The sequence below is a fragment of the Tetrahymena thermophila genome (assembly GCF_000189635.1).
Source record: "Tetrahymena thermophila SB210 genomic scaffold scf_8254584, whole genome shotgun sequence".
Classification (NCBI taxonomy): Eukaryota; Ciliophora; class Oligohymenophorea; order Hymenostomatida; family Tetrahymenidae; genus Tetrahymena; species Tetrahymena thermophila.
In genome coordinates this window covers 325,863-342,093 of record NW_002476355.1, presented here as the reverse complement: position 1 = coordinate 342,093, position 16,231 = coordinate 325,863, and the positions used below count along the sequence as shown (strand labels likewise).

The 16,231-nt window shown below is 20.3% G+C and overlaps 7 protein-coding genes across 7 annotated transcripts; 3 read left to right on the top strand and 4 right to left on the bottom strand. All coding sequences in view use genetic code 6, as the record gives it.

The window, feature by feature from the left end:
• Window positions 1-242: 242 nt before the first annotated feature.
• Window positions 243-1,060, top strand: TTHERM_00627040 (hypothetical protein; the record flags this gene model as incomplete). Its single annotated transcript, XM_001019489.2, has 2 exons — window positions 243-483; window positions 714-1,060. 2 exons carry the CDS (start codon window positions 243-245, stop codon window positions 1,058-1,060), a joined length of 588 nt encoding a protein of 195 aa, XP_001019489.2.
• A 624-nt stretch (window positions 1,061-1,684) lies between these two features.
• Window positions 1,685-2,143, bottom strand: TTHERM_00627050 (kazal-type proteinase inhibitor 1; the record flags this gene model as incomplete). Its single annotated transcript, XM_001019490.1, has 1 exon — window positions 1,685-2,143. One exon carries the CDS (start codon window positions 2,141-2,143, stop codon window positions 1,685-1,687), a length of 459 nt encoding a protein of 152 aa, XP_001019490.1.
• Window positions 2,144-2,841: 698 nt separating this feature from the next.
• TTHERM_00627060 (hypothetical protein) lies at window positions 2,842-4,654 on the bottom strand (the record flags this gene model as incomplete). The annotated part of the gene is made up of 4 exons (XM_001019491.2): window positions 2,842-3,861; window positions 3,915-3,995; window positions 4,089-4,385; window positions 4,436-4,654. 4 exons carry the CDS (start codon window positions 4,652-4,654, stop codon window positions 2,842-2,844), a joined length of 1,617 nt encoding a protein of 538 aa, XP_001019491.2.
• Window positions 4,655-5,335: 681 nt separating this feature from the next.
• On the top strand, window positions 5,336-9,758 carry TTHERM_000627059 (cyclic nucleotide-binding domain protein; the record flags this gene model as incomplete). Its single annotated transcript, XM_012798476.1, has 12 exons — window positions 5,336-5,340; window positions 6,214-6,303; window positions 6,559-6,648; window positions 6,901-6,990; window positions 7,236-7,325; window positions 7,580-7,669; window positions 7,924-8,013; window positions 8,273-8,362; window positions 8,617-8,706; window positions 8,956-9,045; window positions 9,288-9,377; window positions 9,638-9,758. 12 exons carry the CDS (start codon window positions 5,336-5,338, stop codon window positions 9,756-9,758), a joined length of 1,026 nt encoding a protein of 341 aa, XP_012653930.1.
• A 1,191-nt stretch (window positions 9,759-10,949) lies between these two features.
• TTHERM_00627070 (kazal-type proteinase inhibitor 1) lies at window positions 10,950-11,381 on the bottom strand (the record flags this gene model as incomplete). The annotated part of the gene is made up of 1 exon (XM_001019492.1): window positions 10,950-11,381. One exon carries the CDS (start codon window positions 11,379-11,381, stop codon window positions 10,950-10,952), a length of 432 nt encoding a protein of 143 aa, XP_001019492.1.
• A 1,361-nt stretch (window positions 11,382-12,742) lies between these two features.
• Window positions 12,743-13,192, bottom strand: TTHERM_00627080 (kazal-type proteinase inhibitor 1; the record flags this gene model as incomplete). The annotated part of the gene is made up of 1 exon (XM_001019493.2): window positions 12,743-13,192. Exon 1 carries the CDS (start codon window positions 13,175-13,177, stop codon window positions 12,743-12,745), a length of 435 nt encoding a protein of 144 aa, XP_001019493.1. The 5' UTR covers window positions 13,178-13,192.
• Window positions 13,193-14,369: 1,177 nt separating this feature from the next.
• TTHERM_00627090 (type IIB DNA topoisomerase) lies at window positions 14,370-16,056 on the top strand. Its single transcript, XM_001019494.3, has 4 exons — window positions 14,370-15,044; window positions 15,098-15,240; window positions 15,304-15,647; window positions 15,693-16,056. Exons 1-4 carry the CDS (start codon window positions 14,421-14,423, stop codon window positions 15,890-15,892), a joined length of 1,311 nt encoding a protein of 436 aa, XP_001019494.3. The 5' UTR covers window positions 14,370-14,420; the 3' UTR covers window positions 15,893-16,056.
• Window positions 16,057-16,231: the final 175 nt, after the last annotated feature.

Genomic DNA, 16,231 nt, shown 5'->3' with positions numbered 1-16,231 from the left:
ATTTATTTTAAAATTGTATGTACACTGTAAATTCCCTTATTATCCATCTTGCTAACTATAGTGAGAAATCTAATAAAGGAAACTCTTAAAAATTAATCAAAATTAATATGAAATTCATGGTTATAGCTTTATGTTAACCATAGAGACAATTTCTTATCAAATTCTTTTATGCTTATCTCATTTATATATATATATAAAAAAAATCACCTTTTTCATATAATTACTAATAAAAAATTGAAAGTATGATAGAGGAGGATTCAACAAGCAAAAACCTCTACCTCAGTGAGGAAATTAAGTAGGCCATAATTATTTCTATCAAATATTTAACTTTGACATATAATGGGATAGTTAATAATTTTAATAATTTAGCAAAAAAAGATACTGTTTCTAAGATATATTACTAATATCTTACCAAAAGTAATGTTCAAAATAACCATTAATTTAAGGGTAGAGATAGCATTATGTATGATGAAGCATAAGAATGTATAAAATAGATCCTAGAAGACTGACTCTAAAAATGCATGTTTTACTTCTAAAAATATTTAAAAAGACTTGAAATAACAACACTCAATCAACATTTGTTTTTAACTGTCATAAAGTGTTTAAAATCTTTAGGATAGAAATATGGAGGAGTTAAAATTGTTCATAAGCTTACTTAAGCAACAAAGAGAGCAAAATATTGCATGTAAAAATTTTATAATCACTAAACTAAGAGAGTATCATATTTTCTGATGAAGGCTTATTATAAGTCAATGATCTCGAAATCTGGTATAGTGAATCAGAGAAATTGTTTGAAAAGGGAAAGTAAATTATCATACAAAGGTTTATTGATGATAATTCAGTTGATAGTTAAGCATATATCAAGTGCTTAGAGACAATCTTATTACCAAAGGTAAATTCAGTTTACAATAGAAAAAAGTGGATGTTACTCCAAGATGGTGTTAGTAGTTATACATCTAAATTGACCTAAATGTGGTGTAAAGAAAAAAAAATAGAGATTTAATAAAACTCTCCTTGGAGTCCAAATACTAATTAATCTAATTAGTCTGGAAAAGGATGAAAAAATAATTTAAAAAAATTAATAATTATAAAGAAAGAATAAAAAAAGAGATGATTTAATCAATATAATCTAAGAAATATGGTAAAATATTTATTAGGATTTTATTAAAAGATGCATATAACATGCTATAAATAATTTAATAGGTATAATATAGATTAATGATGAGATTTAACATTGATATTTATATTATTTAATATTTTAAAATCACTTAAATTCATTAAAATTTTTTCATCTTCTAATATTTTTATTTGAGAGAAATATTCATTCATCCTATTATAAATCTAAAGTTACTATTTATGATACTTTTTTAAGGGTTTTTAGTTCCCAGTATTTAAATATCGCTTTTGAGATTTAATTTAAATTAATAAATGAGATATTATGAGGATATACGGTATACTATCAAATTAGTTATTACTTGATACAAAATAGAGTTTAAAATAATAATTAATGTTTTTTCATTTATTTTTAAATTATTAAAAGAAAGAACTTTATTTAATTAAAGAATAGAAATTTATTTTAATTTAAAAAAGAGGAAATTGCTGATTTCAAAGTAGCATACATACATGCATATATATATTTATATAATTGAACTTATATTAAAACTTAATGTAATTTATTAATATATCAGGGTTAATATTATTCTTATAAGTGGCAATAACCTGGTAAGAAGTATGAAACTTATTCGTTAGTGCAAGCAACACATTTATTTGAGTAATTTGAGCCACATGGACCTTTCTTACAGATGACACTATTATCAAATAGTCCACAAACAGGGAAAAACTCTAGAGTACAAGCTTAATTCAAATATGCATTTGGATGACAGAAAGTAGCGATTTTTGGATAATCCTCACAACTTCCCTCAGCATAGAACTCTACATCTTGTTCAGCACATGCAGTACACTTGTTTGAATAAGTAGACTTAATGGAGCTATATTTATAGCTTTTAGTAGGGTCGATTTTAACACCACAGACAGGATTGTACTCTCTGGTACAGTTTTTGTTTTGTTTCATTTCAGGAGTACAAATAAAGTTGGCAGCAGTACAGAATCCAACTAAAGCAAGGCAAAGAATCAACTTGTTCATTTTTTTTATTTTTATTTTTAGATGTTTTTTATAATATTTTTAGAATATGATTTATATTTTATCTAATGTTAAATTTTTTTATTTTTAATGAAATATTATCTATTTCATAATTTAATTAAATTTGATATGTTTTTGAATATGTAAACATATTAAATTCATTAATCTATTCATTTTTATTGAAATAGATAAAGGATCAAATTTATTTCTAATAGAAAATTCAAACTATAAATAGAATTTTTTATTTTCAGGACCAAATAAAAATCTATAACTTGAGTTAATTTACATAAATAATTACAATATTTCAATCAATTTTAAAGCAATATGTTAAAATAAGATTAAATTAATAATTGATTACCAAAATATATCAATTTTTAATTCAATTTTTACATTTTTACAATTTTTATAATGGTTTGTTTCTTATTATTTTATTGTAAGGCATTCAGAATCTATAAAAATGAAATAAAATATTATTTAAAAAGAGTTAATTTTTATTTGTGAAAAAATTCAAATTTTACAATAAAATATGCATTTTTAAATAAAAAGAAGATAGACAGTTAAATATTTTACAAAGCCTTTTTTATTTTATCCTAAAATATATATTTTTAATGCCTTATGTTTTATTACCAATTGAATTATTTCTTTAAAGAGATTGCATTTGATAATATTGTGATTTATCAATTTATTTTTATGTAAATTAATCATTCGTTTTTGTTGTATTTTCCTACCTTCTTTAAATACTCTTTTCTAGTTTAAAGAAATTTTCTGTAAACTTTTCTAAGCAATTAATTTTAAGTATTTCTTCTTTGTTAAACAAGCTATTGATAATAATATGTGAGATTAAGCATTTAATCATCATTAAATTCTAAATTTCTTTATATATATATTTTTAATTGTTTTTTAAGTTTGTAAATTTCCTCAGCAAAAATGTAACTGTTTTGTATTTCTTCGTCTTCATACTCAGAAAAGTATCTAAAGGTTATCAGCGAAGCTTAATCAATTATCTCTTTATAAAGAATTTGAGTTATGTGCAATAATTTTCCTTTCTATTGAATTTTTTATTAGATTTGATCTTAAATCTATGTGATTGCCAAAAAATATTATTAATATGAGAAGAGTTTTTAAATTTCTTTTTTATTTATAAAATTCTCTCTAATGTCATTTCTAATTTTTTCAAGACTTTTTTTTTCTCTAAAGATATTTATTAATTCTTATCTCAGTCTCTCAGATAAGTGAGGCTATTTTTTAGTTTACATTTAATAATTTGAATTATCATTCTCTTTTTAAGTTAGAAAGCATGTCTTTTGTTTTTAAATAAATCTATGAAACTATTCAGTCGCATCTTAAATAAGAGGTATTGATATTTATTTCACATTTTATTATAAAAAATTAAAAATCTCAAAAACTTCTAAGTAAAACTATTAAATCTGTTAAAGTTTGTCCATTAATTAATAAATGAGTTTTATTTTAAACTGAACTCTTTCGAAATATGGTGAATGTATTTTGTTTTATTCGAGAGATAAAAGTTATCCTAATAAAAACGAGCATCTGTTTTGTTCAGTCTAAGATTTAGATAGCTAAATATCAAAAGGAATATCTCCTTATGGTTACATCAAACTATTCCTTACATTTTCTTCTTTCTGTTGAATCAGCTTTTACAATTCATTGAAAGACTCATTCACTTTGAAAAAATTTGCTATAAGATATTTCTAGTCAACAATCTATTATTTAAGAGACATTTTCAAAAATGATTATACAAAAAATATTTATTTACTTCATCACTTTGCTTAATACTTCTATTTGCAATTAAGCTTTAATAAGAAATCTAAAACAGTGGATCCTCATCTTTAAGTTACTTTATATTGTGTTTTTAATTAAGATAAATATTAAGTATTTTTATGAATAGATAATTTTGTTAAACTTTAAAATAAATTTATAATTTTTTTACTTATTTTGGTGACTTCAAGTAGTCTTTCTTTACATTATTTTCATATTATTATCTTTTTTTAAGCTATGAAATATGCTTATCAAGCTACCTTTTATATTGAGATTACATGTTCTGTCCTAAGTTTGTAGGAATATTCAGTTAATATTCTTCTTCACTGAGATAGTTAAATGGTCTTTCTTGACTCATCACTATACCTGATTCTACAAAATCAATAGGAGCATTTTCAGGTAACGATATGAGTCCATTTTCCATCTTTTTGCGATGCTCAACAAACTAACTTAGATTTTCGCCTTCTGTCTTAAAAAAAATAAAAATATTATATTTAAATTTGAATTAATGTTATTTACTTAATAAATATCATCTGAATTATTTTATAAATAGTTCAATGACCTGGCTTCATCTATTATTATTAAGTTTTGAACATAACTTTGTTAAAATAATAATCCTAATTAAAATATTTAATCTTTACATGGCGAAGATAATAAATCTTCTTTTGATTCTTATATTTTTAAATTGAGATAATGAATATACTGTTCATGGCTAAATGTTATTTCCTATTTCTTCATCTGAGCGAAATATCTAAAGAAGGCTTTGCTTTTCTACTTTGTTATTAATCTACAAAATATTAGTTTATGTGCTAAGAAAGAATATTTTTTTATCTTAAGTTTTTGATAAGAAATTAAGATAGAATAATATCAAATTAATAAAATTTTGATAAAAATAAATAACCAGTATTTACCATAATTGTTATACTTTATCACCAAATTTTAATTATTTATAATATATTTAAATTATTCAGAAAATAAGATCAAAGTAAAATAGATAAACACTACACATAAAGAGATAATTATATACATACATATTAAATAAAATTATATTTAATTCAAAATAATAAATAAATTTAATAAATACTCAAAAAACTTGGATAAAAGATCAAAATCTACTTTTTAACATTATTCTTATTAAATTTAAGGACATTAATTACTAGAATTTATTTTTTCAAATATGACTAACTATCTCTAATTCCTACTATATTTTTAAGTATATGCTTTAAATAATAATATTAAGATTAAATAATCAATGTTAAATTAGTTTTTTTTGTGGTATCTCTTCGTAAAAGCAAATTTATAAATTAATATTTGATAATTATTATATTTATTAATTAATTAAGTTCCTTAAATTGCTACTCAATATTTTTGAAAAAAATAAATAAATGATATAATAGATTAATTATTACAAAAGATTAAATGAAGTAATTATTTATTTATTAATTAATATCCTTTAAATTTTTTTATTGATAAAAAAAGTTTTTAAACTCTTCACTTTAATCTCATTAGATTCTCTATATTAATCTAAGGTATATTTAAATAAAAAATATTATAAAAATTTTATTTAAACTTTCAAATATTATTCATTGATTTCTATTTATACAAAAATTTTTAGCTATTTCAACTTAATTATCATTTAAATTTTTAATTATTTACTATTCATTTTTTATTATTTGATATTTTTTCTTCATTTTTTCTATTAACAATTACACTTAATAAAAACAGTTTTTTTATTTTGCATTGTAATATTTTTTAATTATAAAAATTATTTTAAAACATTAAAGCTCTTTTAATTTATTTGATTTGCTTTCCTTTTTCTTTTAATTGTGCTTGCTTAATTTTTTTTCTTTCTTTGTTAGTTTAACTAATTATTAATTAATCTTATTATTTCATATTTTTTCCTTTTAATTAACTAATTATATATTTTTTTTTTCTTCAATATTTAAGAAGATAGAATTTAATTTATGAAGTTTTTGCATCAGACTTAGCTTCTGCTTTAGCAAATTGTACTAATCTCTCAAATTTGACACTTAATTTTCGGTAAAAACGGTTTATTTATTTTGGATTGTGATATTTTAATTATAAAACTAATTTAAAACAATAAAGCTCTTTTTTCATTTTCTTTTTATTGTGTTTGCTTGCTTTTTTTTTTCTTCTTTCTTTATTAATAAAACTCATCATTTAATTTTTAACTTTTGCTTTTATTTTTCATAAATCTTATTATTTCATATTTTTTCTTCATTTTTCACTTCAAAATAACTAATTAATAGTTTATTTTTTCTTCAATATTTAAAAAGTGAAAATTTAATTGATGATGAAGGCGCATCAGGCTTAGGTTCTGCTTTAGTAAAGTGCATTAATCTCTCAAATTTGACACTTATTCTTAGGTAAAAACAATTTATTTATTTTGGATTGTGATATTTTTAATTATAAAACTAATTTAAAGAAATAAAGTTCTTTTTTCTTTTTCTTTTTATTGTGATTGCTTGCTTTTTTTTCTTCTTTCTTTGTTAATAAAACTCATTATTATATTTTTAACTTTTGCTTTTATTTTTTATTAATCTTTTTATTTCATATGTTTTCTTCATTTTTTCATCTAATTAAATAATAAATTTTTTATTTTTTCTTCAATATTTAAAAAGTAATAATTAAATTGGTGATAAAGGTACATAAGGTTTAGGTTCTGCTTTAGCAAATTGCATTAATCTCTCAAATTTGACACTTGAACTTAGGTAAAAACAGTTTATTTATTTTAGATTATGATATTTTTAATCATAAAATTAATTTAAAATAATAAGATCTTTATTCTTTTTATTGTGCTTGCTTGCTTTTTTTCTTCTTACTTTGTTAACAAAACTCATCATTTTATTTTTAACTTTTGCTTTTATTTTTCATTAATCATCATATTTCATATTTTTTCTTCATTTTTTCCTTCTAAATAATTAATTAATAAATTTTTATTTTTATCTAAAATATTTAAAAAGTATCAGTTTGATTGGTGATAAGGGTGCATCAGGTTTAGGTTCTGCTTTAGCAAAGTGTATTAATCTCTCAAATTTGACACTTGATCTTAGGTAAAAACAGTTTATTTATTTTGGATTGTGATATTTTTAATTGTAAACTAATTTAAAACAACAAAACTCATTTTTATTTTTATTGTGCATACCTGATTTTTTTTTCTTTCTTTGTTAATAAAACTCATCATTTTAATTTTAACTTTTGCTTTTATTTTTTATTAATCTTATTGTTTCATATTTTTTCTTAATTTTTTCATCTAATTAAATAATAAATTTTTATTTTTTCTTCAATATTTTAAAAGTATTAATAAAATTGGTGCAATGGGCGCATCAGGATTAGGTTCTGCTTTAGCAAATTGCATTAATCTCTCAAATTTGACACTTAATCTTGGGTAAAAACAGTTTATTTATTTTGGATTGTGATATTTTTAATTTTAAACTAATTTAAAAAATAAAGCTCTTTTTTCTTTTTCATTTTATTGTGTTTACTTGATTTTTTTTCTTCTTTCTTTGTTAATAAAACTCATTATTTTATTTTTAAATTTTACTTTTATTTTTCATTAATCTTATTATTTCATAAGTTTTGTTCATTTTGTTCATTTTTTCCTTCTAATTAACTATATATTTTTATTAAATATTTAAACAGATTTACTTAAATTGGTGATCAAGGTACATCAGACTTAGGTTCTGCTTTAGCAAATTACATTAATCTTTCAAATTTGACATTTAATTTTGCGTAAATACAGTTTATTTATTTTGAATTGTGATATTTTTAATTACAAAATTAATTTAAAACAATAAAGCTCTTTATTCTTTTTCTTTTTATTGTGTTTGCTTGATTTTTTTTCTTCATTCTTTGCTAAAAAAACTTATCATTTTATTTAAATTTTGCTTTTACTTTTGATTAATCTTATTATTTCATATTATTTCTTCATTTTTTCCTTCTAAATAACTAATTAATTACATATTTTTTCTTCAATATTTAAAAAGTTCTAGTTAAATTGGTGCTATAGGTGCATTAGGCTTAGGTTCTGCTTTAGCAAATTGCATTAATCTCTCAAATTTGACACTTGATCTTAGGTAAAAACAGTTTATTTATTTTGGATTGCGATATTTTTAATTATAGAACTAATTTAAAACAAGAAAGGTCATTTTTCTTTTTCTTTTTATTGTGTTTTTTTGCTTTTTTTTCTTTTACTTTGTTAATTTAACTCATCATTTTATTTTTAACTTTTGCTTTTATTTTTCATTAATCTTATTATTTCATATTTTTTCTTCATTTTTTCCTTCTAAATAATTAACTAATAAATTTTTAATTTTTTCTACAATATTTAAAAAGTTATAATTTAATTGGTGATGAAGGTGTTTCAAGATTCGTTTCTGCTTTAGCAAATTGCATTAATCTCTAAAATTTGACACTTGATCTTGTGTAAAAACTATTTATTTATTTTGGATTGTGATATTTTTAATTATAAAACTAATTTAAAAAATAAAGCTCTTTTTTCTTTTTCTTTTTAATGTGCCTGCTTGCTTTTTTTGAATCTTTCTTTGTAAATAAAACTCATCATTTTATTTTTAACTTATGCTTTTATTTTTCATTAATCTTATTATTTCAAATGTTTTCTTCATTTTTTCATCAAATTAAATAATAAATTTTTTATTTTTTCTTCAATATTTAAATAGTAAAAATTAAATTGGTGCAATGGGTGCATCAGACTTAGGTTTTGCTTTAGCAAAGTGCATTAATCTCTCAAATTTGAAACTTGATCTTCAGTAAAAACAGTTTATTTATTTTGGATTGTGATATTTTTAATTATAAAACTAATTTAAAACAATAAAGCTCATTTTTCTTTTTATTGTGTTTGCTTGCTTTTTATCCTTCTTTATTTGTTAATAAAACTCATTATTTTATTTTTAAATTTTACTTTTATTTTTCATTAATCTTATTATTTCATAAGTTTTGTTCATTTTTACCTTCTAAATACCTATTTAATTATTTTTTTTTCTTTAATATTTAAAAAGTGAAAATTAAATTGGTGATGAATGTACATCAGGCTTAGGTTCTGCTTTAGCAAAGTGCATTAATCTCTAAAATTTGACACTTAATCTTGGGTAAAAATAGTTTATTTATTTTGGATAGTGATATTTTATTTTTATAAAACTAAAGCTCTTTTTTCAATTTCTTTTTATTGTGCTTGCTTGCTTTTTTTCTTCTTACTTTGTTAATAAAACTAATCATTTTATTTTTAACTTTTGCTTTTATTTTTTATTAATCTTATTATTTCATATGTTTTCTTCATTTTTTCATCTAATTAAATAATAAATTTTTTCTTTAATATTTTATATTTAAAAAGTTCCAATTAAATTGGTAATGAAGGTACATCAAGCTTAGGTTCTGCTTTAGCAAATTGCATTAATCTCTCAAATTTGGAACTTAATCTTGGGTAAAAACAGTTTATTTATTTTGGATTGTGATATTTTTAATTATAAAACTAATTTAAATAATAAAGTTCTTTTTTCTTTTTCTTTTTATTGTGCTTGCTTGCTTTTTTTTCTTCTTTCTTTGTTAATAAAACTCATCATTTTAATTTTATTTTTAACTTTTGCTTTTATTTTTCATTAATCTTATTATTTCATATTTTTTCTTCATTTTTTCATCTAATTAATTAATAAATTTTTTATTTTTTCTTCAATATTTAAAAAGTAATAATTAAATTGGAGCAACAGGTGCATCAGGCTTAGGTTTTGCTTTAACAAAGTGCATTAATCTCTCAAATTTGACACTTTACTTATAGTAAAAACAATTTATTTATTTTGGATTGTGATATTTTTAATTATTTAACTAATTTAAAACAATAAATCTCTATTTTCTTTTTCTTTTTATTATGCTTGCTTGCTTGCTTTTTCTTCTTCTTTCTTTGTTAATAAAACTCATTATTTTAATTTTAACTTTACTTTAATTTTTCATTAATCTTATTATTTCATATTTTTTCTTCATTTTTTTCATCTAATTAAATAATAAACTTTTTATTTTTTCTTCAATATTTAAAAAGTTCTAAATAAACTGGTGATGAAGGTACATCAGCCTTCTGTTCTGTTATAGCAAATTGCATTAATCTCTAAAATTTGACACTTTATCTTCAGTAAAAACAGTTTATTTATTTTGGATTGTGATATTTTTAATTATAAAACTAATTAAAAACAATAAAGCTCTTAGAATATATTTGATAGCTTTTTTATGATTTATTTTTTTAACTTTTTTAATACGACTAATGTTATTTTATTTATTTAATAATTTAAATTTTTTTAATTTTAAATTTTATTTTATTTAATGTTTATTTAAAATTTATACAAAGTAATAAAGGTTTTTACTTATTAAATGAACAAATAAAATTAAAAGTAAAAAGCAAGTGTCTTAAATCAAAAAGATTAGTTGTCTTTAAAATATTATTCAGATGATAAACAAGTAGTAAAAAAAAGATGAATAAATATTAAATGTTTGAATAATTTAATATTATATGTTTTATAATATAATATTTTGAAAGTGTTTTTAACCTTAATTATATATAGATTTAATTATTGTTTTTATATTTATATAATTCATATTTTTTTAAGTTAAATATTAAATATCAATTTTTTCAAATAACATTTTTAAAAATATCACAAAAAGCAAATACAATCAATATTTATTTCTAATTGAAAATTTTAAGATATTTTTATTTTATTTGTTAGATAGTTAGTTAGTTTGTTTGTTTATTATCTGAAGAAGATTCTTATATTGTTTAAGATATTACCTAATTAAAAATAATAAACCTCAAAAACGAATAAAATAAAATATTTGAATAAAATTACTTTAATGAATTAAAAATTAAAATTAAAACATATTGAATTAATTTATATTTAATACTAAAATAAAATATAAATGTTTTCTACAATATTTTAACACAATTTAATGTAATATTTTTATCAATCTAAGAAAAAGACTTACAGTCAATCAATATTTCTCAAGAAAGTAGTCAGCAAAAACCATTTAAGTAGTAATTAACTTCTTTATTGATGCAAGCTGCGCATTTGTTGCTGTAATTTGATCCACATGGAGCTTTTCTGCATTTTATGGATTCGTCAAAGTAGCCACAAACAGGATAGTATTCTCTAGTGCAACCTAATTATTATGAAGAGATATCAGGGTGACAAAATACAGCATTTTCAGGGTATTCTTCGCATTTGCCAACAGCATAAAATTCAACTCCTTCTGTAGCACAAGCAGAACATTTATTTCCATAAGTCTCTTTGGATTAGATGTATAAGCTAGTTTAGTCAACTTTAACACCACAGACAGGCTCATATTCATAAGTACAAGCTTCAGCTTTCTTTTGTTATTCAGTGCATTTAATATTCTCTGCAGCACAAAGTGAAATAATAGCAAGAGTAATTAAAAGAGTTTTCATTTTTATTTGATTTGATTTTGATATATTATTTTATTATTTGTTAAATTAATTAATTAATTATATCTAAACTTTGAATAAGCCACAGCTTTATTTAAAAAATAAATTGTCTATTTTTTTTGATGAGTTAGGATTAATAATTAAATGATTCTATAAATTACTAGTTTTGATTAAAATTTGAAGTGTTTTTTGTTAAATTTATTGTAAACGCTCCAATAAAATTAATAAAATATTGAAATAGATTGTTTTCTAAATTAAAAAAATAAAATAATGTTTAATTTTGGAATAGAAGCAAATAACTAAGTAAACAACTTAAATCAATAAATTTGGATTAATAATTACAATTATTTTGGAACTCATAACATAAATAAATTTGTTTATTTTTAATATTTTCTCAAGCAAATAAAAGAGTAAACGCTTAATATAAAGTTTTAATCTACTTTAATATATTTCTTTATTTAAAAATGTAGATTTTTTTCTTGATTAATTTTATAGAAACTATTCTTAATTTCACATAAAAAAGAGAAGGTCAATTTATAATAAAAACTCTTTTTTGGGAAAATTAAATGGTTTGTTTTTCATAAATGTTCATTTCTTTTACGAGAAAGGCCGTTTAAAATTATAAAATCTGTGATTATTTAATTACAATAATTTATTTTTAACTGGCAAAGATATGGAGAAGAGATGTTAGAAGAAGAATTAGATTTTTTTTAATTAATATAATTAATTTGTATTTTTTAAATCTATTACATCTTTAACTTCTGCTAAATGTTTCAGTAAATAAATTGATTTAATAGTATTAAGATTCAATAGTGAGTGCTACTACAACTATCTAAATATTTAATGATATTTCTACCTAAAAGTAAATATATTTTATAGATATTTGATCTCTTTAATATTTAATTGTTTGTTATAAATAAACTCTAGTTAAAATAAATAAAATTATTAATATATTTTTAGCTAATTAAATTTATATTAATTTGCTATTCAATAAATTAAAATAATAGAAAAGAAACTTTATTACATTATCTATCATATCTAATTTTAATATCATAGAGCAAACAGGGTTATTATTTTTAAAAATATAATAAAATTATTATTTAATCTAATTTTTAATAAATTCAGTAATTAAATTTTGTATTTCATTTTACTTTAACAATAATTTAAAAAATTAAGTGCTTGCTATTTATAAATGTTTTTAAATAGTATTTCTTTTCTTTATAATTCTTTATTAACAATTAATAATTATTCTTCAAATTTATTCATAAATAATTAAATAATTAAATATAAAATTAATCAAAATGAAAAATTGTTATATTTTTAAATGTAATTAATTGATTACTACTACATAAAAATATAAATTTTCATTAACAGAAACCTTATAAAACATAAGAAACTTCCTAATTTATGCAAGCGCTGCATCTATTACTATAGTTTGAAGAACACACAGAATTAGAGCATGAAAATGATTCATCAAAGTATCCACACACAGGGTTTAATTCTCTAGTACAACCAGGTTGCAAGTAAGCTTCAGGATGGCAGAAAATGGCATTTTCAGGATAGTTTTAACATTCACCGACAGCATAGAATTCAACTCCTTCTTCACCGCAAGCTTAGCATTTATTTCCATAGGTAGAGTATTTTTGGATATACTAGCTCTTTTCGTCTAATTTTACTCCGCAAACAGGTTCATATTCATAAGTACAGGCAATTGCCTATTTTTATTTTTCAGTGCATTTAATGTTAGAAGCAGCACAGACTGTCATAATTATAGCGAAAACAATAGCGAATTTGTTCATTTTTGTTATTTTTTTTAATTATTTTGGAATGTTTTATTTAAATTTGATTATCTAAATTTCAAATAAAGTAAATTTGGCATATATAAACAGAATTAAATATTGTCTATTACTTAACTATTAAGGTTTTTATTTACGTTTATTGTAAATTAGATTGTAAAATTAATTAAATTTTGATTTGATGATTATGCGTTTGAAATTAAATTAAGGATTTACACAGTCTGAATATAATAATAATTATTAATTTCAAGCTGAAATTTATGTGCTGAATTTGAATTAAAGAATTAATTAATTTATCAAAGAAAATATAGATAGAATAGATAGACAACTAAACATTTGAAATTTAATTTAGTACTATAAATATGCTTTTCCTTGTCTAAATATTTGGCATCCGAATTTTTAATATTTTTAATCTTTAAATAAACATATTTACTTTTTTTAAAGAATCATCTTTCTTTTAAATTTATTTTCCAAATTTTAAAAATTATAATTTAATAATAGAAAAATTTAAATTTAGAATTTAATATTCTAAATATATTATTCAAACCAACTTATGCTCTTTAAATTTTTATTAGAAATTTTAAACTAATTTCCATAAAATATTTTTTAATTTTAATGATTTAAAATAGATTAATTAATTTGTTTTTCTATTATTCCTAAAAATAAACTTTTTAAATATATTTTTTAAAAGTAAATTAATAAGTATTATTTTAACATAAATAAATTGAATATCTTTATTTTATTATTAAATCAGAATTTGTGTAGGTAGACCTTACTATTTTACTAAATAGAAATACGATGTCTTTTTTTTTGATTCAAAATTATTTTACATCTTTACTCTAGTCAGTAAAAATATTTATTAATTTTTTCTCAATTCATAGCTTATCAAAATGTAGTGACAAGATTTATTGCCATAAAAAATAATTAAACAATTTATTTGAAATGCATCAAAATGGATATTTAAAATATCAATTCAAATACATAAACAAAATATTTTATAAAATTATACGAAAATTTTCCATAATTTTGTAAATAAAAGATTGATTTCTTAAGTATAAAATAATCAATTTTAAATTAAAATAGATTTATTTTAATCTTATGCTTATTAAATAAATTTCAGTAAATTTCAGTCTAATTTTTTAAATCTATTGATAAATAATTGGATTAAATAATAAATAAATTTTAGCTAAATATTAAATTTATTAATAATCTGAAAAGTACAAAAAACTTTTAAACCTAAAGAAAAATGAATTTCAACCAGTTAAAATCTCTAAATGCTCAAATACTCCAAAGACACTTTGAAGCTCTCAATTTTCTTGGAATTTAATATTCAATACATGATTTAGATAAAGAAAGTATCATTAACAGGTTAAGAGATTTTTTCTTTTAACTTCTGAAAGAGATTATTATTTAGAATTCATGCCTTAAACTTATGGAAAAAAAAGATATATAATTTGACTACTTTTATTTTATACATGCAGAGTAGCAATATATCTCCAACTAATCCTTAGAAATAACTAGCTAAAAATATCAAAATTTTTACAGTCAATTCTAATCATTAAGAAAACTTAACAAAGAAGGAAAAAATAAAACAATGGTTATCCATAAGAATAATTTAAAATCATTAGAAAAGTTACTTTTTTGCATAAAATAAATTTTGAATGCCCTTAAAAATGATTTTTAAATCACAAAAAGAGAAATATTCTACACAAATGTTGAACTTTTTGACTAAAATTAGTAAAACTTAGAAAAAATTATTCAAATATTGCAAAATTAATTAAGACTGCCAAGAAATTGTTTAAATATTATTGCTTCAGCTAAAGGTTTAGTAACTGGTAATGTATAATTCTAAGTTAGTTCTTAAGCTGAAGTAAAATTCCTTTATGTATTTCCTTGATTTAACTCACAAAAATTCTTTAATAGTTTATTGATCTTAGTAAAAATTTTGGAGAAGTCAGGCAAATATAGCCAAAGGAAGAAATTTTATGGATTGAAACAAACTCTGCATTTATATTGGTTGTAGAGAAAGAAACTGTTTTTTAAAAAATCATAGCTGAAAAAGACGAGTAAGTTCCTATTAATTTATTTATTAGTTTTATGATTTTTAATATTTTGATTTATATAATTAGATAGCTTTTGAAGAATTGTATAATGATTACTGGGAAAGGGTATGGCGATTATAGCACCAAATAATATATAAAGATGCTAACTGCTAACAATCCAAACTCGCCTTTATTTTATTTAGGGGATTTCGATCCATTTGGCTTAGATATACTCTTCAATTACACTTTTGGTTCCGAAAATTCTGTCTACTAACAAGATAACTTGCCAAATATTCATTTCTTAGGTCTATCAAGCTTTGATATTTTGGATTTTAATTAATAATCTGATGAAAAAAAATTCAATGTTGAAAACAATTTAAGCAAACAAGATATTTGTAAGCTGGATGCCTTAATCGCCAAATTTGAATTTAGTAAATTGAATTAACTTAAAAATAATTATTTATAAATACCAAAAGATAAAATAGACTCAAATAAATTAGATGATCTCACTAGTTATCAGATAAATAGATGGAAGAAATGGATTGAAAATGCTGAGTTTATAAGACAAAACAATACAAAATATGAAATCGAAGACATTTATCCATTCCTTAGCTAAAAAAATTTAACTTTATCATAATTTATTATAAATAAAATCTAATCAAACAAATATTTATGATATTAATTTCTTATTTTTCTTTTTTGCTTGTGTAAAGAAATATTTAGAATTAAATTTTATTTTTCACTCAAACTAAAGTTATTTTTAGTATTTTTAAAACTGTATTTACAAATACCGTAGTTTCTTTAACCTAAATTCTCGGTTTTAAGCATACTGAGCCAAGGAAAAGACTATTATATCTAAATTCTGAAAATTGTTTGAAATAAATTATTTATTCTTAATTTAATTGATTTTACAATAAATAATATTATTGGGATTTATTTAAATTTTTAACAATCTTAAATTATTTTACTTTTATAAATACTAATTTTTATCTCTTAAGTATGATCTTCATTCATT